Below are 23,765 nucleotides of genomic sequence, written 5' to 3'. Positions count from 1 at the left end.
TGATCTGTGGGTTGGAATCTGTGACTATTCTACAGAACCTCCAACAAGAGATATTTTGGGAAGGGTAAACGCTTTTTTCTGAAATTTGGATTTAATGTTAAGGTTTCTGCAGGTTCGTTTGATTTTTAGTTCAGACTCTTAACCCAATCCCTCCAAATCACTGCATCCCTGTGGAAACAGAAATGTGCACATCGTGAGTCTAGCAGAGCATCAGGGAGACGGAGAGATGAACCGAGGCTGCATAGTGGATCTCTGTCGCCATCTAGAGAAACAAGTCCCACCCTTTTAGTGTTAAGACCTGAGTGACCTGGGAAAACTACTGCAGATTTCACTCGATGCATAATACATGGTGTGTTTGATTTATGTGGCAGAATTATAATCACATTTAGTCATTACTTCTTGAATATCCTGTGTGTCACCGCCTCTCTCCGGCGCGCTGAAGGACCAGAATCAAACGCGCCCTGCAGCATGTGAGTCATGTGATTGATCATGAGGAAGTAAACAGGGAAGAGGAGTCTCTAAAAGGCAAGCATAGATTCTGCGCTCTGTTCTACAGTAATGTCTTTCATTTTCATTGACATAATCGAGATATTCATAAAGTCCTTACTCTGAGGTGATCGCATGTTTTCACGTTTGTCGCCTGCAGCATTAAGGCTTATGTTAATAGCTAGCAGGCTACATGCTAACGTTAGCTTGGGTGCATATGATCATGAAATAATAAATTCACGTTGCAAATTCTTCCCATAAATGTCGAGCAATGAGTCTATTAAAAGGTTAAAACATCAGTCTGTGTGTGTGTGTGTGTGTGTGTGTGTGTGTGTGTGTGTGTGTGTGTGTGTGTGTGTGTGTGTGTGTGTGTGTAATGAGTCTGCTTTACAGAGATATTTTTGGGCAAATAGTGAAATTGAGTTAAAGAAATGACTTGAATTACTATTGTGAGAGTTATTTATTGGTTTGAGAACAAAGTAAGACGTACTAACAAATCACTAAAGGCACTATCGTAATGCTTTGTATTTGCTCAGTTTATCTCATGAAACCATAATAAGCAATTCTATAAACTTGCTTAATTGCTCCTTTTGTTTCTCAGGAGGAGTCACACATCAACTCAGGGCAGAAATGAAAGAAATGCACAGCATCACGACTTGAATTAATCTTGTATACCGATCTGTCCCATTGTTTTCTTTCAGCTGGGGTTTCCAAACAGCCTACTCTCGTCCTCTTCCTCCAGCTGCCATGGTGGACTTCCTGGCAGAGAACAACCTGTGTGGACAGGCCGTCCTCAGGATTGTTTCTCGAGGAAATGCTATTATCGCAGAGCTCCTGCGCCTCTCAGACTTCATCCCTACAGTTTTCAGGCTCAGAGACAAAAGCGACCAGCATAAATATGGAGACATAATCTGCGACTTCAGCTACTTTAAGGTAAGAATCACGCTATGGCAAGATGTTTTAGATGACCTCCAGTTGACCTGCTGAAACAACCATCCAATAACGTGTACGCTTTATAGCCTTGAAGGAACTCTTTCAAAGGCTCGTTGTGAGTTAGTAAATATTGAGGTCATCATTTATTTATTCTTAAGTAACTAAAGATGGAGATAATTTTCATCTGCAATAACTAGTTTTATAGATTGGAATATGTTTTCTGTATATCAGTATCTTAATGTTATACACATTTAAAATGTCCTTCCACAGGGTCCAGAGTATTACGAGGCAAAACTGGAAACCAAACCTGAGCTTCAAGACCTGGATGAAGAGTTTAGAGAAAACAACATCGAGATTCTGTCCAGGTTCTATCTGGCTTTCGAGAGCGTTCACAAATATATAGTTGATCTTAATCGGTAAGGCGGCAAATCAAATCTTTACAGGGCTTGTTTTTAAGTGAACTCGAATCAACCAATCGAAAAGATAAATGTTATTTTATCATCTTCTTCCCTCCTGCAGATATCTGGATGACCTACATGAGGGTGTGTATATTCAGCAGACCCTTGAGACCGTGCTGCTAAATGAGGATGGAAAACAGCTTTTAGTAAGTGACACAGATGCAAATCAGGTTTAATTTCGTACCATTACAAAAGCCAGCTGTCATTACATCTTCTTAATAGTTGTTTGTGACTTGTCATATCAGAATTAATTAATTGTCTCTTTTTTTTTACAGATTGATTTACACCTTAAAAGGACATGTAAAAACAAACTGACAAGACACTTGAAGTTGTTGACAATGTTGTGTTTGTTTTCTTACCCCTCCAGTGTGAAGCGCTCTACCTTTACGGAGTCATGTTGCTGGTTATTGACCACAAAATAGAGGGAGAGGTCAGAGAGAGGATGCTTGTTTCCTACTATAGATACAGGTGCGCATGTGATTCATACACACTGACACACATGTTCAACACACCCTCATTAGCCTTTTTTCACACTGCTTTTTTTTTTTTTTTTGCACTGAAGTGCCGTCAGCTCATCAAGCCTTTGTACGTTCATATTGATTCTGCAACAGCGTACTGTTGGTTTCCCTGTCTGTGAATTCAGCTAGAATCCACAGATCACTTTGTCCCCCCTTTTATGCCTCTGTGACATGCAGATTGAAGGCTAAACGTCACAGGGGTGTAACTATTGTGGCTTGAAGCAGCTGTCTAATTAGGGCTATTGACTCATGTGCTTGTTTGCACCGTTGACTTGTTGGCCAGTGAGCTTGTAAACGGTAACATTAAGGAACTAAGCTTCACTGCATTTCCTTAGAATATGAAGTAAACATTGCAGATGGACTACTACATGACCTCTTTTCGCTCACCTTGTTAGCCTGTGATTTGTGTTATCGCCACTCTGTGTTAAATTGTTTGAAATTCAGGATTCAGTGTGGGTGTTTCTATTTCACTTTCTCTCTCTTGCTGTGCTTTGAGTCATTTGTACGTCAGAAATCTGCTTATTGTTTTAAAATGTAACTTGTACACGTTCATATTTATATCTCATTAAAACAGCTATATCATAGTTTATTTCTTGGGTTTATCTTCAGTGCTGCCCGTTCCTCAGCTGACTCCAACCTGGATGACATCTGCAAACTTCTGCGCAGCACTGGCTACTCCGGCCAACCAGGAGCCAAACGACCGGCCAACTATCCAGAGAGCTACTTCCACAGAGTTCCCATCAGCACCACTTTTATCAGCATGGTCATTGGCAGGCTGCGATCAGACGACATATACAACCAAGTGAGACATGCTGCATTTGCTCACCCATGAACGTTGTTCCTGTTCTTTTTGTAACAGGTTTAATGCGAGTAACAGCATGAGCGAGTAAAGCTTGGGGCAGGTGGATTAAACATGGTTTTGTCTTCTGGTCCGTCAGGTGTCTGCCTACCCTCTACCAGAGCATCGCAGCACAGCGCTGGCTAATCAGGCAGCCATGCTGTATGTCTGTCTCTACTTTAGCCCCTCCATACTACACACCCAGCAGGCCAAGATGAGGGAGATTGTTGACAAGTACTTCCCTGACAACTGGGTGAGACATTAGTTATAAAGAAGGATCATTCAGTCGACGTGCTTAATATGCCTGATTGTGTCATTGTGAAGGATCAGAGCGGAAGATTAAAGCTTCAAGAAACGTTGTGCCATGTCTTGCTTCGTCTCGGCGTTTCAATGTAAATGTCGTCCTGAAAGCGTTTTGTGTTGTCTGCCTTCAGGTTATCAGCATCTACATGGGGATCACAGTGAACCTGGTGGAGGCCTGGGAACCATACAAAGCTGCCAAGACCGCCCTCAACTACACCCTGGACTCTGCAAACATCAGAGAGCAGGTGTGGAACTTTTTGGATTGGATTCAATGTCACACAGCCTTCGGCTTGGTCGATTTACAGTCCGTCAGTGTGGCACTCTGTTGTAAGCAGATGCTGATAACTGTGTGTACAGCATTTGGAAGTGATCCAGTGTGACGGTGCAGAATCTAAATTTACACCCAAGGGGATTAATCAAAGAGGGGACTTTAGAAAGACATATTTAAACTTGCCTTATATAGTTGAATAAATGAAAGTTTGTCACACGCAGCAGTCCTCGTTTAGTGTCTCATCTGAACACGTTTCTTTCTCACGGCTACTTGCAGGAGCAAATGAATGAGTAATTCATCGTCCATGGTTAGGAAATACTTTTTAACCCTTTTCCACCACCACAATTACGTTTTTTTAAGGCCACTCGGTATGCAGCCAGTATGGAGAGCCTGAGGCCTCAGGTGCAGCAGCTGCTGAAGGAAGGCTTCCTCAGAGAGGAGATCATCCTCGACAACATTCCCAAACTGCTCAACTATCTGAGGGACTGCAATGTGGCTATACGCTGGCTGATGCTGCACTCTGCAGAGTCAGGTGAGTGCATTTACGTCAGCAAGAATATTCTAAGACAATTGCTTTAAACTTAGAACTTTAAAACTTGACCTTTGGATATCAGATTGGATTTTCTGATCTAGTGAGAGTTTACTTTGTGAGTTTTGTGGTTTTCTTCCAGCCTATGATCCGAACAACAAGCGCCTGCGTCAGATCAAAGAGCAAGTCCTCTGTGACTCCAAGTACAAGCCCAAGATCCTGTTCCAGCTGCTGCTCGACACTGCACAGTTTGAATTCACACTCAAAGAGGTGAGGGTCACCTTTAAATTAGACGAGAATAAAAGTGTGATATTATGCTGGAATATTTCCAAAGTGCTGATTCAGCCCACATCATTCATCACACAGTGTCAGCTCTGTTGTCTATTAGCAAACGGGGAGACAGCATATGGCCGGTCTATCGCTAGCAGACGACACAAATTTAATGTTCTCATTACATGTCTCATCCGACTCATCCTCCCTCATTGATTAAGCATCTGTGCTGACCCTCTTCCAGATGTTTAAGCAGATGCTTTCAGAGAAGCAGCTCAAGTGGGAGAGCTACAAGAAGGAGGGATCAGAGAGGATGACTGAGCTGGCTGAAGTCTTTTCCGGTGTGAAACCTCTAACTAGAGTGGAGAAAAATGGTGAGTTCCACTGTCGGGGTGGATAAGGTGAAGGATTACATGCACAGCAGAGAAATGGCAATGCCTACAGGAGACTCTGCAGTGTTTCAGGCTTTGAATGTCATGGATTATTGCATTGTGGAACAAAAAAAAAGGCTTAAATGAGTTCAAGCTTGAAGCAGTTTAGAGAAAAATGCAGAGGCAGGGAGACACACTGCACTGTAAACAAGCATCAAGGACAAACATGCAGGGAGAGGCGGATTAAATTTACATCAGTCATACTCTCTTCTGTCACTGCCACTTTAGCTCTCTGGCACAGAGACACATTTTTATAAACCACCACTTGTGAACGATACTTTCTTTTTTTGCCTCTCACCCACACCTATTTTATTCTTCACAGAGAACCTACAGGCCTGGTTCCGAGAAATCTCAAAGCAGATTGAATCTCTGAACTATGAGGACTCCACAGCTGCGGGGAGGAAGACGGTCCAGCTCATACAGGCTCTTGTCGAGGTGAGCGAGATGATCACATTTCGCATATTTGTACATGCAAATGATCATCATGGTCAAATTTCACACAGGTGGACCTTAGAGCATTGCATCTGATTACTACATGAGAGTTTGAACACAGATGGTCAGAAAACAAATGCTCTCTTGTCATCCCTCCCTCCTGCCTCCACATTAATATTCAAAATTCATTCACTCCACATTTATTTGTCTATTTATGTCAAAATAATTATTTCTTTGTTGGTTCTATTTCAGCAATGCAAATAGTGCCCTTGAGTGGGCATATTAGGCAAGAGTGATGGCCCATCACTCTTCTTCAAAATATATATATATATAAAAGATAGCCAAATACTAAGTACCAAGTACTGCCTTGAAATGCCTTTAATTATAGGAGCACCAGAATAATGATATCCTGTTACTTAGTGGATTGAAATGGCCTCATTTTCCGTCTGTCCTGACGGCTGATGAAAAGTGGAGATAAAACAAATATGATTGTCACATGAGTTGCAAAAACTGGGTTACCTTTATTTTTTTATTCACAATCCAAATGTCCATCAGTACAGTCTTCTGTAGCCAGCTCCAAATAATTGTCACGAGCCAGATGTTGTATAAATACCAATATTTTATTTGCTTTATAAATCTGTCAGTCGATCTCCAAACCTTGGATACAGATACACATGTGCAGTGTTTGTTTCCTGTCCTGCTCAGTGTGTCTTTAAACACATTTCTCTCTTTGTATGCAGGTCCAGGAGTTTCACCAGCTGGAGTCGAACCTGCAGGTGTGTCAGTTCCTGGCTGACACCAGGAAGTTCTTGCACCAAATGATCCGCACCATCAACATCAAAGAAGAAGTCCTGATCACCATGCAGATAGTAGGAGACCTGTCCTATGCCTGGCAGATAATAGACAGGTACATAGAAATATTAAAGCTAGAAGTGCTAGAAGACGGTGAAGTGACTACAGATCAATGAAAAGATATTGGTTTTCACCACAATTTAGTGAATTGCAACATGAGCGAGTGATTTTGTTGCATATTTTGCCTTTCATTGTTTCCCCTTCATTTGGAAACTCCTCAGCCATGGCACTTTTATGTGGTCAGCTAAAGATGCTAAACTTTTTAAATTCAACTAGAAGACCATGGTGAGCCATGGTTTAGTTTTCTTTCACTCGGTTATGTTTGGCTCTCTTGTCTGAAAAGAAGAGTTCACCAGGTTTCCTCCATATTTTTGACTCTGCAGCTTCACATCAATTATGCAAGAGAGCATCAGAGTGAACCCATCGATGGTTACCAAACTGAGAGCTACATTTCTGAAGGTGAGGACTCTTTAGGCCTGCCTTACACACATACACTCTGAGACACTGACAACAGACCCAAACAAAATCCTCCCAACAGGACTGTTAAAAGAATGTATCTGGTGTGTGTGTGTGTGTGTGTGTGTGTGTGTGCGAGAGCAGCTTGCATCTGCTTTGGACCTCCCGTTGCTGCGCATCAACCAGGCCAACAGTGCCGACCTGCTGAGTGTATCTCAGTTCTACTCTGGGGAGTTGGTGGCTTATGTCAGGAAGGTACAGTTTATGAAGTTCATATTTTTGTTTTTGACACTCTTTGATGTTGCTTTGTTGAAGTCGTTGCGGATCATGATGTAAAGTGCTTGTACAGCTTGAACAAATGAGCCCTGCATGCCGTTAATGATTGTTGGATGAGTGTACAGCAACAGCTGCAGTCCTGATTAATGTTTCTACAATCATCTGTTTGGTATATTTCCCCCCCAAAAAACAGATACTTAGTGGATGTTTTCCCTTAAAATCCTATTACCTTCTGGTTTCATGAGCTACTCACCAAGTTGTTTTATGCCAGAGGATTTTTCTTCTCCTGTCTGTACACACGCTTCCTTACGCAGCATCATGAAGCCATCTGCTTCTGATGACTAATCTCATATTTTCTGTCTATACCCCCCCACAAAAAAAAACCAACACATTAGATACATGTTGGAACTCAGTCTTGGCATGATATCCGCTTGTTTTCAGGTGCTGCAAATCATCCCTGAGAGCATGTTCACCTCTCTGGCCAAGATCATCAAGCTGCAGATTCACGACATCATGGAGGTGCCCACGCGGCTCGATAAGGACAAGCTGAAGGACTTCTCCCAGCTCGGAGCTCGCTATGAAGTAACACAACTGATGTGGTTGAAATAGTCTAACTTGCAAAATGCATTTAGCTCTTGAAATTGTGTTCACAGTCTCATGAGCCGATGAAATAAAACACTTCTCATACATTATATAAAATCAAAAGCAGAAATTGAAGCCCTGTGTCGACTGTGCGATCACAGAGACGTTCACTCTAGCAGGAGCAGCCTTTCTGAACTCGTTTCAATCTCACAGCTTTCGATCAATATGGAAGCAGATGTTGCAGGTAGAGACTCCCTGGAATCAAATTAATTAGATGTTGTCAAGCTGGTATTGAAAAACACTTTTTGAAATGTAGTCAGACACTTTAAATTTGAACAAGATTGAGTTTCACTTTTGACGAAAGTTTGAATTTAGCATAAAAAGACAGAATAGCAAATTTTAAAAAAAAAGAGTGTCTGCTGGAATTCCTCTATCTTTATACAGTTTGATATAGAACTCTGTCAGGTCCCTCTAATGCATGAATGTTGTACTTGTTAACAGTAATTAAAGATGCACTTTATTACATCTGTTATTGTGCACTGGTAACGTCCCTCTTTTCCGTGCGCTTACAGGTTGCCAAACTCACCCACGACATCTCCATTTTCACTGAGGGGATCCTGATGATGAAGACCACTCTAGTTGGCATCATTAAGGTAGAGGATGTCTACAGTTATTGTCCGATAGTCGAGGAGATTATCAGCTTGAATTTTGACAAGAAGAAACAATATTATGCAGGGTTTTTGTTCTAACATGCGCGCAGATATTTTGGTTTTGAAACAAGCTCGAATTCAGTTCATGAATAAGTTACTGTAGTAGATTTGACTTTGCTGACACACTTTGATACTTCAGGTGGATCCTAAGCAGCTTCTGGAGGATGGCATCAGGAAGGAGCTGGTGAAGAGAGTAGCTTATGCTCTGCACAAAGGATTGATCTTTAACCCCAAGGCAAAGGTCAGACATATCCATTCTGAGTTTATGCTTCACGTCTTATCATGCTTTTTAATGACTTCAGTAAAACAATAGTCTTCCACTCTTTTAGCCTAGTGAGCTGATGCCAAAGCTAAAGGAGATGGCAGCCACCATGGACGGCTTCTATAGGTCGTTCGAGTACATTCAGGACTACGTCAGCATTTATGGACTTAAAATCTGGCAGGAAGAAGTGTCCCGCATCATCAACTACAATGTGGAACAAGAGTGCAACAGCTTCCTCAGGGCCAAGGTCAGGATTAATACAGCAGCTTGTGATTTACTGTCTGATCACACCGCTGAATAGTGCACCGACATCAGTCAATTTCCTTATTGTGGATGTGAAATAATAAGGTTTTTAATCATTTGTGTCATTGACAACGGCTGTTTTATTGATCGGTCCTTTCCTTGTTCAAAAACAGATCCAGGACTGGCAGAGTGTGCATCAGTCCACTCACATCCCCATCCCAAAGTTTCCATCTGTGGACGAATCTGCTACCTTCATTGGTCGTCTGTGCAGAGAGATCCTAAGAATCACTGATCCTAAGTATGTATGTTTCCTCGAATGACACTGAAATAGAAGACTGATTGAAATACTACGAGGTGTTTTTTTTTTCTCTACAAACATCCGGGCTTTAATCTGAAGGACATTTTTTTGTTGCGAGTTTTTAACAGTTGTTCTTTCTTCAGGATCACATGCTACTTCGACCAGATGAACACCTGGTACGACCTGAAGAGCCACCAGGAGGTCACCAATAACCGACTGTTCTCTGAGATCCAGAACACACTCGGTACATTTGGCCTCAATGGACTGGACCGCTTGCTCTGCTTCATGATCGTCAAAGAACTTCAAGTAATGAGTATACAACACTGAGGCAGATCACAAAACTGCCTTTTTGAAAGAAGCATACATGACAAGCGAAGGTTTTAAGGGCCTGTAGTCCAATTTCAATGTCTTCATTGCATATTGTGTTCACATCAGAACTTCCTGACGATGCTTCAGAAGACCATACTGAAGGACAGAGCTGTGGTGGATGTTTTTAAAGCCATGCTGATTGCTGTCAACCCAGTCCAGGGCATTGTGGGTAGGTATTTCATTTTGAATCCTTTCACATGCCCAAATCTTTTTAAGTTTGTCTCTTGAGAAGAACGTTTAGTTTTTTTCTGCAACAGGTAATGCCAGCAAAGTATATGCCAGTGCTGTGGCCAAAACACAGAAGATATGGGGGGCATACCTGGAGGCCATCATGAAGGTACTGGTCTCTAATTTTTCTAAAAAGAAACACATGAACATTCACTCTTAACTGGGATTTCCATAAGCTATGTTGAATTAATGTGTTCATCATAGGTGGGTCAGATGCAGATTCTCAGACAGCAGATCGCTAATGAGCTGAACTATTCATGCAAGTTTGACTCCAAACACCTGGCAGCTGCTCTGGAGAATCTCAACAAGTCAGTCCAGTCTCATCTCATAAACAGTATCTCTGTGATTGTGGTACACTACTTTTTAAATGATGAGTTATTGTATTCATTCTTACATTTATCTACCAATTCTAAACTCCCATTTCAACTTGTTCAGGTCTCTGCTGGCAGACATTGAGGCTCATTACCAGGACCCATCCCTTCCCTACCCTAAAGAGGACAACACTCTTCTGTATGACATCACTGCTCACCTGGAGGCTGCCGGCATTCACAACCCACTGAACAAGGTGTGTGATTACTCTTTGACGAATATTGTTTTGTTTTTTTTGTTGTTGTTTTTTATGCTCTTGGCACAAAACACTCACTGTGTTTTTGTTTAGTGTTGTGTAGAGTGTAAAATGCTTTGACTTTTGCCCACTGTTCATGTTTGTCACAGATCTACATTACCACAAAGAGACTGCCTTATTTCCCAATCATAAACTTCCTGTTTATAATCGCTCAGCTGCCTAAACTTCAGTACAGCAAAAATCAAGGTAAGGGTATCTGTAGTTTGGACCAAAACTTAATTATATAAAAGTATTATTCTTTTTTTTTTGGGTAGCACTCGTAGATAATTACTCTAAATGAAGGAACAGACTACTTGGATCAGGAGGCTTTAAATAATGTTTGCCCACCAGATTCTTCACATCCTAGTGATCATTCACGTTTTCGATTTTTTTGTCAGTGCTGCTTCCAAATGAAAATTACCACCAACTGATCTTGTTTTTTTTCCAGGAATGACGTGCAAGAAAGCCACAGATCCAGTTGACTGGCCCCCACTTGTGCTTGGCCTGTTAACTCTGCTCAAGCAGTTTCACTCCAGATACACACAGCAGTTCTTGGCTCTGATTGGTCAGTTCATCCGCTCTATAATGGAGCAGTGCACAAGGTAATGAACAACATGAACACTTTATTTTTGTTTAAGTAAACTACTACATTACATTTTTAACACTTCTCTCTATGTAGATTTGGGTAAACATAGTGAAATATATTCGGTTCTGACTCTATGAACTCATCTTTGAGTTTTTTATTTGACTCCTTCATAGTCAGAAGATCCCTGACATGCCATCTGATGTGGTGGGAGCTTTGATGTTCCTGGAAGACTATGTCAAGTACACAAAACTGTCACGCAAGGTAGGACAACTTTGACCTTGATTGATTTGATGAATAGACTTTGATTTCCTGCAACACCTCATGATAAATGAACACAGCACTAGGCTGGTAGTGTAACAAAAACAGATTTTATTTTTTTTATAGATGATATTTTAAATTGTTTCTGTTTGTACTGTTTAAGATCAATGTGTCTGAACCTTATCTGTATTCCTTTTGTGTTCTTCAGGTGGTGGAAGCCCATGTGCCAAGTTTCATTTTTGATGAATTCAGGACAATACTGTGAAGACCGTGATGACGCATTTCATCAGGAAATTGTGCTCTTTGCTGCCCTAGACTTTTTTAAAAATATTGCACATTTATTTGTAACAGCCACTTTTAACATCAATCATTAAAATTACAAATTAACATTTTCTTCTATCAAAGAGTCATGGTTAGTCCCTAAAATTAAAGCAGCTAAATATAGTTAGGCTATCAATAATTATTTATGAATTGTTTGAGCGTCATTGTCTTCATGGGGGGAAGCATACCGAAATATTTCCTAAAGCCTTCTCATTTCATTGACCATTTTTGTATTATTGCACTAACAGTAAATTGTGTAGATAGAAAATATAAATTGTCTATGACTTAACCTGCCAATTTTCTACATTAACACTGTGTGCCATTTCTAAATGTAAATCATGAAAAAATAAATATGACTGTACATGTGTTGTTTTTGTGTCTGTTCAGTTAGAAGGATTCGGAAAAAAGTTTTTACTTTCAAACGTCCCCGACAACAACCGGAAGTCAGACGCCATTTTTGTAGTTTGGTTTCCGCGGGTGATTTGCGTCCCTTTCCTTCCTGTAATGTATTTCACTTGTGTTATTTTGTTCGTAGTATAACAAAACCTTCCTGAAAATACCACCAGGGATGAAGAGCCTGCTTCTTTTGATTCATACAGTAGATCAGTAGGTCGTCGGTTAGCCGCTGAAGCTAAGCCCATCAGGGGAGAGGCTAACGTCGCTTCAGTCAGATTAACTTCAGGTTGTATTTGTTGTCTGTGCTCTCAGACGATAAAAAAAAAAGTTACTATCATGTCTCTCAGCGCTGTTCATGGGACTCTGTCGAGCCTGAAGACATTTCAGGCAGACATCGGGACGGGGATGGACATAGTGACGGATGTTGCTATGGACCTGGCTGAATCTCAGAGTAAATATTACTGTCTTAATGTTCTATTATTTCTATCTAACGCTACCGTTAACATGGGCAGATGCATCAAAACCTACTTTTGAAGGTGACTTTTCAACCTTGAAAAGTTGCATACATGCTACTTCAATGTTAATGGGTCACTTCTATTGTTTATGATTACTGATTCAGATCCAATCAGATAATAGTAAACAACAGATATAACTGTGTATATTGACATCATGCATGTTTTGTTAATACTTTTGAATAAGTGAGGCTTTAAATGCAAGATTTATACAGTGTTTTATACAGAGCCTATTTATATTGTATGCAGAGTTTTTGGACATATTTCATCACTGTGTGCTGTTCTGTTACAGATGAGGCGATGAACCCGGCCATCGCAGAGATGGAGGCCATGATTCTTGAGTGTGCCAAACTTGACCGGGAGATAAATTACTTTGTGGACATTGTGCAACAAGTAACAGCAGAGGTGAGAGTTGTGACAAGCATCCTAACATGAACAGAGGCCTGTTTCAGAAAGAAGGTTGAACAAACTCTCAGTCTGACTCTGAGCTCTGAGGTGATTTACCAACAGGTGGGAAACTGAGTTTTGGGTTTCATAACAGCTAATTTGAGTTTGTTCAATCAACTCTGTGTAGGTTCACTCGGTGTTCAGCTCGTGCACCACAAGTATAACAAAAACAACCTTAATGAAGCCCTGATACTTCGATTCACCATGGCAACAGGTCACAAAAAAGAGGTCATTGTACTTTAACTCTCTGAAAATAAAGCTTCATCCTTACTTATCTTATTGCAAATGTGAAGATGTTAAAGTACAAAAGTAACACTGCCACACAGGCAAGGAGAATTTGGGTATAAAAATGGTGGAACAGTATTAAACCGAAATGTATTTTCATAAATCCAGTGGGAGAAAAACGACTTTAGAAACCATAAAAATATAACAACAAACTACACTCATGGTGGTGTTTTAATCATATTTGATATTATACACAGTGAACTTCAATCAACTTCAAGTGTCTAATTGAATGTACATTATCTTTATCCCCAACCTAATACTAGTGTCACACACAGGTTAACTGTCCTCTCACCTTTATCCTGTTTAGTTGATTAATTAGTCCTTATTAAATTAACATCTCCTGACGTAGACCCCTGGTGAGCCTCGAGGGTACAATACCGGGATGAGGACTAAGATGTACAAATTACAAATGTTTATTGGTTCTTTAAAGGTCAGGTCGGTATTCAAAGTTGATCCTGCTTCTCTGTGTACATTTAGATTTTCTTGAGTGGCCAGTTTTAATGTCAAGGTGTAAACTTGAAATGTCAGGGAAAACACTTTGTTGACCTCGATTGTAAAAGTCAAGGAGACAACCTAAACACGTTTGGCTCCTGCAGGTTACTACACAGCAGCCAGAGTCCATGTTCAGCCTGTCTGCCAAAGTGAAGGAGCAGTTCACAGGGAGAATGGCCCGGCTCTCTGACGCTGAGCTGCACAACCATCAGAAAGTGGTGGCCTTCAAGGACAGCATCAAGAACTCTGGAAACCAAGGTAAATGTTTGCACTGGCAGTCTCAATAAGATGTGTGCAGCACAGTAATACACTCTGATTATAGCTGCGTTTGTAGTGAGCTTTCAGCAGAGGGAGAATTCTAAACATGTTCCATTTTGACAGGATAAAAAGCTCTCTCTTTTAACCACCCCACACACTTTGTAAATGTTGAACAATCCTGTTTGTTGGCCAGCCTGTGGCTCGTCTTTTCTGCTCGTTAGATGTTGTCCTCATTATTGAAAAGGTGGCCACAGAGACAGTGCTGCAACAGTGTTATTTTCCTGATCCACTCTGTCCCTGAAGTTGTAAATGATTAAAAACAAAACATTGTGCGGTCCCTGAAGTGTATACATTTCTCTCTTAATGGCTGAAATATTTCTATAACCCAATTGCCTGTGCAGTTGGTTCTTTGCCTGTAAGAGTCCAACGAAGCTCAGTGTAGAGTGTCCTTTAACCTTGAATTCAAGATGACCTCGGACTGTTTAATAGGAGCTGCTGCATAGAGACGACAACCGAAGGCATTTTAAATAGGGGGCTGTCAAAGAGGAGACGGCTTTAAATGTGGTATGGAGTGTCCGGTGTTTGCGTATCTGTGAGAATTTTGATTTGATGGCATTTAATCTGTCTAAATGATAGTCGAATTTTGTAAATGTGAATTCTTTAGAGAGAAAAAAATGGTATTAAATTGTTTTGTTTTTTTAAATTGAATGACATACAAGAGATTGGTTGAAAACATATAACCGCCATATTTCCATGGTGGGTATCTAGCTGTCAAAGTGTAGTTGTTCTTTATTTCCCTCTTTGCTTTAATTTGGATAAAACTGTAGAACAGCAGTACTCATTTTCTGCTCTTGTTAACTGCATTTTAGTTTTCCTCCTGACAGATGTTAGAAGGAAACAGCTGCCATTGTCATCAATCCAGTTCATCTTTTATTTCTGTGATTTGATATTTGGAAGCTTACTCCGTTGTGTTTGTTGTATTTTCAGCCAACAAAGAATCAGAGGAGAACATTGAGGAATTGGATGAGGACATCGCTGTTACACAGAGCCAAGTCAACTTCACCTGTCCACTCACACAGGTAGAGCACTCCAGCTCATTAAACTTTACAGCAAGTCACGACGCCGTATCTCTTCGGACAAAAACAAATTAGTTTCAGAATCAGCAAAGCATAGAAAACCACCTGGTTTTGATATTCGAGCGATGTAAAACATTTTTGCTCAGTGTTCTGTTTCATTATATAACCCACCTCTCTGTTTCTGTATTCGAGGTGGAAATGGTGAACCCAGTTAAGAACAAGAAGTGTAACCACCATTATGACGAAGCAGCCATAGTGGGCCTGATCAAAAAGAAACACAGCCAGAAAAAGAAATGCCGGTAAGACATACTCCGTCTGAGGACTTTTGAGAACACAAGTCAGGTTTTTGACTCTGCAGTCTGACTGCTGCAGTCAGACTTAATTTACAATGCCTTTATCATACTGCTTTGATGGTGGAATATAATTAAATGTGGTTGCTCCTAGAGAAACACTGATTAAATCCCACTGTTAAATCCAGACAAAGAAAGATGAAGAACAGTCTGAGTCCTGATTGCGGCCATTGTGCACACCTTACATGCATAATAATTGCAGCAGCAGAGAAGGCTTTCCCTATTGTGATTGGGCAAAAGAACAATGAAATGCTGATGTATGTTGTGGTCACAGTTTATTTGCTAACCGTTTTTTCAACACACACTGGCTTTCTTTAGTATTGATGTGCTTTGTATTTAAATGTGTAAATCTTCTTTAAGGTGTGATTTTTTTCCTCTCTGTCCTCCAGCTGTCCTGTGGTAGGCTGTGGAAACTCAGACGTGAAAGAGGCAGATCTGGTTCCTGACCAAATGCTTCGGAGAAGGATCCAGAGCGAAAAGAGAAAGGCCAAGCGGATGTAAAAGTCTACCTTTTATCTTTTTTTTTTTTTCTATTTCAAATACTGTTTTGGGCCAGTTGTGTTTATATTTCCTAAAATTGTTAAACTGATTGTAGATATTTGTATAAAAGTTAAACATGTCTTTAAAAGATGTATCCCTTTTTTTTTTTTTTTTTACTCCAGTCTTGTTTATTATAAATAAAAGCTGCCGGCATAAATCAAACAATTTTCTAAGTATTACTGGGCGGGTTGGCCATTTATAAGTCAAATAGTTTCCAGTCTCTGTAATGCAGTGTGTTGACAAAACCACAAGAGGGCAGTATCTACAGTCTACAGAGCTAGAACAGAAGAAATGGACTTTTCATGTCTGGATTATAACATTTTTTACTGAAAACAAATGCATACACACATATATTTACTTTTAATAATATCAGAAATGTTGATGTGTGTGGACCTAAATAATTTTTCTTTGAGACACCGAAAGAGTTTTTTTTTTTAGATAAGTTTAGTGAATGAGCCATGAACAAACCCTTCTTAAAAATAAGCTGGAATGCACTTATGTGATTACACGTTTTCCTTCCTGCATGCTCTCGCCCCACTGTGAGGGGTCTTTGTTCCAAAAAGAAACAAACAAAGGCTGTGTTCAGATGAAATTATGTGACACTAATCTTTTAATAACCTTGCATCAGGCATTTTTAATAATCTCTAATTGCTCTTCCCCCCTGAACAGTATACGTCACGCAGCACTAAGAGCATTTCCTGATGAAGATATTAAGTGGAAATAAATGATGTAGCTGATGTTAATTCATTCATTTATTTCCACTCCGTTTCATTTTGAATTAGCACTCTGCAAATCTAGTCTTGTTTACTGCACAACACGTTAAGTCACAGGTTATTTCACAACAACAAATTAGTGCAAAGTGAGCACATGCAGGTAGCAGCATTACATGCACTGTAAATATCATCTGAAATTATTAATCACAATGTTGTACAGACACACAGCTGAGGATGAAAAAGCAATCAATTCCCAGGGGATGTTCCTTTCTTATGATGATGTTTCATCTGGAATTCACAGTCACTTGTTCAAAAGCTCCTGGAAGCAGGTGTAATGGCTGCCAGAGTCACTGTAAGCCTTGGTACCTGCCTTGTCCAAGAAGGGTTTTACCTTCTGGCAGGAAGTGAACACAGTCTCTCTTCCTGGCGCTGGAGTCCTGGTTAGGCGTCTGCCAAAGATGGAGGAGAGGATCGTAGGTAAACATGAGATTGGTACTCTAACATTCAGCTTTGATTGAGATGTCATGTTTTTCTGCCTCTGCTTTTCCGGGCTCAACCCCAGAGCCTGGTTTTATTGTGATTTTAATATACTAGATATATATATATATATATATATATATATATATATATATAATAGACAGAGTAGTGAAGGAAACTGTTATTTTAGAGGTTGTCTAAATGAACTGTTGGAGTAAATAACACGTTCCTTTATTCCAGACTTTCATTTTTCAGACTTTCAAATCTAAAAATGCATATTGCACATAATAAATATATATATATATATATATATATATATATAAATAAACTTCATTCACAATATGAAAGCACATGTCATTGTTAACGTGATGAGTAACACCTCTACAAGTTACAAGTCAAAGAGTAAATTAATTTCATGGCCCAGTGGTCATATGTGATGTTTAATTGCTGCAGCTGAAGTGTTTTGGAAACAAAACTCGGAGCAAAGTTGATATATAAAAAGTACAATATATTTCTGTGATTTTAGTTTTAATTTGACTGCATAAAACTGGGTTTGTTTGTTTATAGTGGCATAAGATGAGTTAATCGAGTGAGTCAGTGCCGTTGCACATTTGATTTTTTTTTCCGAACAAATGAAGGAAACTACATTTATAACCATGAGGTTAAGATGGGTTGTACTTTTTTAAGTCCTTATGACCCTTATCCGTACATTCCATCATCATGAGTCCCTTCAGAACAAACATTAGGGAAATTGCTGTGGAGATTTTACCTCATAATCTGATTTCACTCTCAAACCTTATTTCATCATAGTAGCCACATAACTTTTTGAAAATATAACTCATGAAAGGAACATCGACTGTATACGTGGTTTCTGTCAGGATTTAGCCCTTTTTTGTCTTAAACTTAGTATCTATTGTTGACAACAAAGGGCATCATTTCTAAAGACCCTAGCATTTCACTTTAGTTTACCAATTGACTAATATTGGCTCTCACTTAAATTTACCTTCCTATTGTTGCTTGTGTTGATTAGATTGTAGAATATATTATGTGAAAATATAACCTTGACAATTCTGCTAAGCATCATTTTCACACGTGTGTGTGTTTCCAGATGTGTCCTTTTAATGTACCGAATTTTGTGTAAAAAAAGATTTGTATAATATCTTTGGCTATCTTTAAAACTAACATGCCCAATTTCAGATTATGTTGTAAGGATCCACATGTATATTACAGATATACATATCTTATATAGATATACATATATCTACAATAATATATGTAAAAAGCAGAAATATAAATTTCTCCCTTTTGGTAGTTCCTCTTCTGTAAATATGTAAATAAAGCCAAAAAGGCGTACTGCCGCTTTAAATGATAACACCTCCCAGAAGCCACAGATCCGAGTTGAGTTTCGTTGCAACACACACGGCGGTTCATAGTACAGACAGTGTGTAGAGGCAGTGCAAACCAAGAGCCTGCTGTACAGGAAGGAGTTTCTGCTGACTGTACTCCTGTTTATTCTACCGATGTGACACAAGGAGAGAGAGAGATCGGCTGCGTGTCAGGAGCTGAACTGTGGGTGAGTCCGTCGGTTGGTCTCAGAGATAAATATGGACCGCTCTGAACAAATATTTGTTCAACACAGTAACGTGAGAAATGATGATAGCCTAATATGGTGCAGCAAGGATGTTTTTTTATTTTATTTTAAAAATTCGGTTTAGAGAGACTCAGGGAAACTGTGAGACAACAGGTGCGACAGGTCACACCTGTTGGGAATGTAAGCCACACTTCTGAGTTTGAGTTGAATATAGGCTTCTCTGCCCTAAAATGTATGTTTAAGCCACTGCTTTTTATAATTTCCCTCCCAGGTGTGCGCAGTTGGTGCCCAGTTGAAGGATATCTACAGCTGGGCATGGATTATTGGTGCCCGTTTTCTCCGTGTTGGATTTAGTTCAAACTCACCACCACCCTGTGCCGCCCACCGTCTCTCCTGCCTGAGTGCGCGTAGAACAGGTGAATCCTGTTTCTGTGCTCAGCTTTCGCTCTCTTCATCCACCTTTCACCTTTATGGGGAACCAGGTGGAGAAACTAACGCACTTGAATTACGCAGAGGTGCCAACGTCGGACCCAAATGGGTTCGACCCGGACGACGATGTACCGCGGATCGGCGTCTCATACATTTTCTCCAACGACGACGGTGACGACGAACAGGATGACCACATGGATAACTTTTCATCTGAAAATCACGCTGTTAGCCATGAGGAGAAGCCCTTCGACCCACAGGACGAGCTGGAGTGCGCGGTTTACTACCGAGAGGAGTGCGTCTACGAGAGGAACACCGGAGACGCCACTCACACTGCAGAAAGTCTCCTGAACAACTGCAGACCCGGAGACTTGCTGGAGTTTGTAGCCACTGGACAGTATCCTCACTGGGCTGTTTACGTCGGCGACTTCCAGGTGGTACATTTGCACAGGGCTGAGATAAAGAACAACTTCCTCACCGATGTGAGTCAGGGCAAAAAAGGCAGGATAGTGAACAGCCTCTACAGGTACCGTGCGCTCCCGCCGGAGGTGATCGTGCGTAACGCTCTGGACCACGTTGGCTCCAGAGACAGAGAGCTGTACTGGAGAAACTCAGAGTGCTTTGCTGCTTGGTGTCGGTTCGGTAAACGGGAGTTTAAGATCGGAGGGGAGATAAGGATTGGAAAGCAGCCGTACAGATTGAAACTTCTTTTTTCAGAGAAGAAGAGTCACGTCCTGGAGTTCCAGAGCTTAGAGGACGTGATCATGGAAAAGCGGAGGAACGATCAGATCGGCAAAGATGCTGTTATGCGAGAGCTTGCCAACCACCTGAACGCAACGCATGACATCAAAGACGAGGAATATGTTAAATGTTAATGGTTGCTTTGGTCATTGTGCGGATTTGAGCTCTACATAAAAGAGAAATGCACATTTTACATGCTTAGAAACAAAGCAAGAGTGTTGCTGCTGAGCGAGCTTTTATCCTTCCACTTTGCAAGAGCTCGGTCTGTGGACCCGGTGCGTGTGCCACACTGCAACCAAAAGTACATCTTCAGAAGATTAAATTAATCTTAGAAATCCTCTTTTCTTTCCGAAAAGAGAGCAGGGCTGTGGGATCTGCATAGACACTTCTCAAGTTTATTTGCAAAGCAGATCAAAAGTTCACAACAAAACTTTCAAGTTAACTGCCCATAATTATCTTTCTGATCCAATCAATCTTTGCACACAGGAGACAAACCTCTTAAATGTTCCTCTACTTGAAGAGAGAGCTGAAAGTGCTTGCTCCTGCACAACTCAGGTGTCGTTGGAGATCAATACAGAGTGGAAGAGACAGGACTGTGTGCTTTTATTACTGTCAACCTTCAGGATTCCCTTCTGTTGCTTTCTATTCAATCATCATGCAGCTTTACCCACTGTGACTATTGTGCACACTGCTCACTGTGCACTTGTATTGATTTAGTCCTCTGAACAGTTTATTTTTTGAGGAAAAAAAGATGTTTGTATGAAGGAATATGGAAATAAATATATATTTCAACAGAAAAGGATATTCTTTTCTTTTCAGTGAAGAATGATTGGTGACCTTTAAAATGATTTTATGGCAATGTGCAAACCCACACTTTAAACACAAATCTAAAATGTTTAAGAGCCTATTCTATATTCTCCCCAAACCCCATAAAACCAGTATTGTTTACACTGCACACAAAGCAGCTACTCCACCACCATCACAATCCCAGTTGACACATGTTACCTACCTGTTCAGCTCCTAAGATCCCTGCCTTTTGGTTGTTGTGTTTTGAAGTGTGCTGGCTGCCCTACAGTTAAAGCTGTCAATGCTGCCAGTTTTGATCCAAACATTTGCCTCAGAGCAGGAGCGGGGCCATCAAACTACTTACACATCAGCTTTGTTGGCGGGTGTTAAGTTGTGTTCCAACCGTGCTGGACATTTCGCTTTGTTTACACCTCTGCCGACTAAAGATAAGTCTTTTTTTTTTTTTTTTTTTAAGTTTAGCCGCAGGCATAAAATGTTCTTCACCCATATTTGGATTTCCTTCCTTGAGGTGCTGGAATCACAGCGTTCTTTAAACATTGGGCGAAGGTGCAGATTTGTTTGTGTACATCTGTAAACAAGCTCAACCAGCCAAATCTTACTCAAATTAAGTTATTTTAAAGACACAGTGCAATACATGGTAATGTATAAACATATGTGAAAGAATTGTGTGTGACATGGCATTGCAAAGATCAAAAAAAATACATCTGATGAAATGACATTATTTCAGGCATTATAAACAATAACAACCTATGACACACTTTATCGGACGTTCACACATAGAAAGGCTGCAACGGAAATTGCAGCAGACTGAGGTTGTTTTGAACAGTTTTTTTCCCCCTCTGGGTTTCAGAGGAAGCTGATGACTCCCTCGCAGACAGTCACTAGATGAGTTACTCTGCTTGTTTGTTTTCCTCTGGTCATATTTGCATGGAGATAATGCTGTTTCATTTAGCTGCAGGTAAGGTCCCACTGGACCCAAAGCGGGATCATCATCAACACTGGAATTAAATAGGAAAGCTGCCGGACACATTAGCATTTCCTCAGTCCCTTCGTGTCTACCACAATGATGAAATATAAATTGTGTGTGTGAGGTTGTGTGTATGTGATGCATATTTATGATAATCATCATATTTCTTTAGCACCCACAGCACTACAAAGCACACAATGTTAAAGCAGCTGCCAGAAAAGCTGTGTGAATGTGAATATTAACTCATATATTGCACTGTGCTGACAAAACAGAAATGCAATTATACTCCCATAATACAGGCGATTACTTTATTCACAATGATTTTATTTCTTATATCTTTGATCTCTCCAACAGCTCTAAAACAACTGATACAGTTAAGAATATTTTTTTTGTTATATTATTGGTTTGGCTTCTCTTCTGCTGAACATGTGAGGCTCTCCTTTGGAATGTTCTTTTAAACCAAGTTCCTTGTTTACATAGACTGTTACTCATCAAAACACCCATAACAGTATCATTGAGGTCCATCAAATGTACTCAAGTAATCTTACAATAGTTGGATTTTTTAGCAAAAATAATAATTTTCACGTTTTTTTTTCTTTTTTGCATCTGTGTTTGCAGCTCTTCTGGGCCTTTATGATGAAATGCTGCACAAAGTTTGAACAGTAAATCAGTGGGAAAGTGGCAACATGCATGATGCAAACTCAAATATTGATGTCTAATGCAGCCTTAGTATTTAAAACTTCAGATGGGTTTTTTAAATTTTCCTTGAACCAAACTAAATTGGTTATTACCGGTGAAAGTGATATGTACTGAAGCTGTCTTCTGCAATGCCATAAAAAGTGTGAAACCAGGGGAAGCTTTGGCTTTGACACATTGTCTCATTGTTGTCTGCCTCTTGGCCAGTCAGTCTGTCGTGTTTCCTTTGGACGGTTGGAGGAGAGCCCACAACCCTCAGGCAACACTGGCAACATCACAGAATTTGGGGGTGAGCCAGAGCTCAAATCAAACCCACCCTGTGTTTACAAAATGTCGTTATGTACCAAAACTTCCTCCCACACTCAAACATGTCTGAACTTTGAAGGAGTGTGCTCTATGAGGAGATCATATCTGACAGGCCTACAGGAAGAGGGAGTTTGTTTCAGATGAGGCCTTGAGTTACTGAGAGATTGTTATCCAAGTGGGACAAACACTGCATAGCTTTGAGATGGATAGTTTGAGGGCATTTAAAGATATCATGGGATGTGTGCTCCACTATTTAGAACATGGATCTCTTGAGGGTTTATAAGATGGCCACTTTTAGGCCACTTTTGCTTTTCAAACAGAATCTTTGAACCTCTCAGGCTTTTGCCAATAGACTGGATTCATCTTGAACCGAAATAAATATATAAATGGCTGTTGGGGGCAGTGTGTGTTTGTAAGATAAGATAGTAAAAGAGATTAAGATTACACCAGCCTTTGATAAGAAGTGCCACATTGAGTGTTTCAAACCTTGCCAGCAGTGATGTGAACTTTCCGGTCATGTTTCTGGTAATTGTAAAAAAAAAAAAAAAAAGTTTTAATTTGCTTCCTCACCAATAATACAATCTGCTTTAGACAGAAACAGGGTGCTGTGGGGGTTTGTTTGTCAGGCTATTTTCACTGCCCACTCACCTGAATCATGTTTGGATAGACAATTTCATTTCCTGGGAATTAGAGAGAAAATAATGTACCTCTGAAGCTCACAACACTGCATTCGTTAATAAGTATTGATCCAAAGTGCTGCAGCTCATTAAACTTTTTTTGTGTGGCTAAACTTTACTTCAGGTACCTCCCATCTGATTTGGGTTAATAATTTATACTGGACTCCTACCTGTTTGATTTGGACTGGGCTGTGTTAGTTGTTCGTCTCAGATGAGGGCTATGTCTAATTCTTGCTATAGTCCCTGCGTGGGATGACTGCTTGTTTTTTCAGGCGCACAAAGGCAAAGTCCAAACCCAAACACTTTCCAGTTGTGTAGTTTTCCTTGCTTTTTAAAGCAACATTCTCATGGATTAGTTAACTTTGTTTGTCTATCAGCTGCCCAATTCAGTTTGTATGCTTCCACACATACATGCTGGCTATGTTCCCTGCCTTCCCTTGTGCTTCCTTTCACTTTCCTTGACAAATGTGGTTTCATTGAACTGAGCAGCAAGC

At 40.3% G+C, this 23,765-nt stretch overlaps 3 protein-coding genes across 3 annotated transcripts; all 3 read left to right on the top strand.

The window, feature by feature from the left end:
* Window positions 1-481: 481 nt before the first annotated feature.
* washc5 (WASH complex subunit 5) lies at window positions 482-11,880 on the top strand. The gene is made up of 29 exons (XM_079342868.1): window positions 482-555; window positions 1,188-1,419; window positions 1,690-1,835; window positions 1,939-2,023; window positions 2,245-2,345; window positions 3,005-3,197; window positions 3,334-3,486; window positions 3,668-3,781; window positions 4,168-4,339; window positions 4,479-4,606; window positions 4,851-4,980; window positions 5,360-5,472; window positions 6,210-6,376; window positions 6,705-6,780; window positions 6,922-7,032; window positions 7,495-7,635; window positions 8,208-8,288; window positions 8,485-8,586; window positions 8,675-8,854; window positions 9,024-9,148; window positions 9,292-9,454; window positions 9,584-9,686; window positions 9,775-9,854; window positions 9,950-10,053; window positions 10,181-10,310; window positions 10,460-10,556; window positions 10,798-10,951; window positions 11,109-11,196; window positions 11,402-11,880. The coding sequence occupies exons 2-29, from the start codon at window positions 1,234-1,236 to the stop codon at window positions 11,456-11,458; spliced, it is 3,480 nt and encodes a 1,159-aa protein (XP_079198994.1). The 5' UTR covers window positions 482-555; window positions 1,188-1,233; the 3' UTR covers window positions 11,459-11,880.
* Window positions 11,881-11,954: 74 nt separating this feature from the next.
* Window positions 11,955-15,958, top strand: nsmce2 (NSE2 (MMS21) homolog, SMC5-SMC6 complex SUMO ligase). The gene is made up of 6 exons (XM_079342869.1): window positions 11,955-12,361; window positions 12,715-12,827; window positions 13,751-13,904; window positions 14,892-14,983; window positions 15,173-15,279; window positions 15,720-15,958. Exons 1-6 carry the CDS (start codon window positions 12,247-12,249, stop codon window positions 15,829-15,831), a joined length of 693 nt encoding a protein of 230 aa, XP_079198995.1. The 5' UTR covers window positions 11,955-12,246; the 3' UTR covers window positions 15,832-15,958.
* A 2,479-nt stretch (window positions 15,959-18,437) lies between these two features.
* Window positions 18,438-20,617, top strand: lratd2b (LRAT domain containing 2b). The gene is made up of 2 exons (XM_079344703.1): window positions 18,438-18,633; window positions 18,923-20,617. Exon 2 carries the CDS (start codon window positions 19,122-19,124, stop codon window positions 19,950-19,952), a length of 831 nt encoding a protein of 276 aa, XP_079200829.1. The 5' UTR covers window positions 18,438-18,633; window positions 18,923-19,121; the 3' UTR covers window positions 19,953-20,617.
* The last annotated feature ends 3,148 nt before the right edge of the window (window positions 20,618-23,765 follow it).

The sequence above is a fragment of the Symphodus melops genome (genome assembly GCF_947650265.1).
Source record: "Symphodus melops genome assembly, chromosome: 5".
In the NCBI taxonomy this organism is placed as follows: domain Eukaryota; kingdom Metazoa; phylum Chordata; class Actinopteri; order Labriformes; family Labridae; genus Symphodus; species Symphodus melops.
Note: the sequence above shows the minus strand (reverse complement) of the source record. Positions and strands in the feature narration are given on the sequence as shown.

Bases quoted from the DNA above. Each gene is read 5' to 3' on its own strand.
- washc5 (XM_079342868.1), top strand. From the start codon at position 1,234: ATGGTGGACTTCCTGGCAGAGAACAACCTGTGTGGACAGGCCGTCCTC. The intron at 4,340-4,478 runs GTGAGTGCATTT...GTTTTCTTCCAG, and splicing joins GCTGCACTCTGCAGAGTCAG to CCTATGATCCGAACAACAAG. The intron at 6,781-6,921 runs GTGAGGACTCTT...GTGCGAGAGCAG, and splicing joins TGAGAGCTACATTTCTGAAG to CTTGCATCTGCTTTGGACCT.
- nsmce2 (XM_079342869.1), top strand. From the start codon at position 12,247: ATGTCTCTCAGCGCTGTTCATGGGACTCTGTCGAGCCTGAAGACATTT. The intron at 12,362-12,714 runs GTAAATATTACT...GTTCTGTTACAG, and splicing joins GGACCTGGCTGAATCTCAGA to ATGAGGCGATGAACCCGGCC. The intron at 14,984-15,172 runs GTAGAGCACTCC...TCTGTATTCGAG, and splicing joins TCACCTGTCCACTCACACAG to GTGGAAATGGTGAACCCAGT.
- lratd2b (XM_079344703.1), top strand. From the start codon at position 19,122: ATGGGGAACCAGGTGGAGAAACTAACGCACTTGAATTACGCAGAGGTG.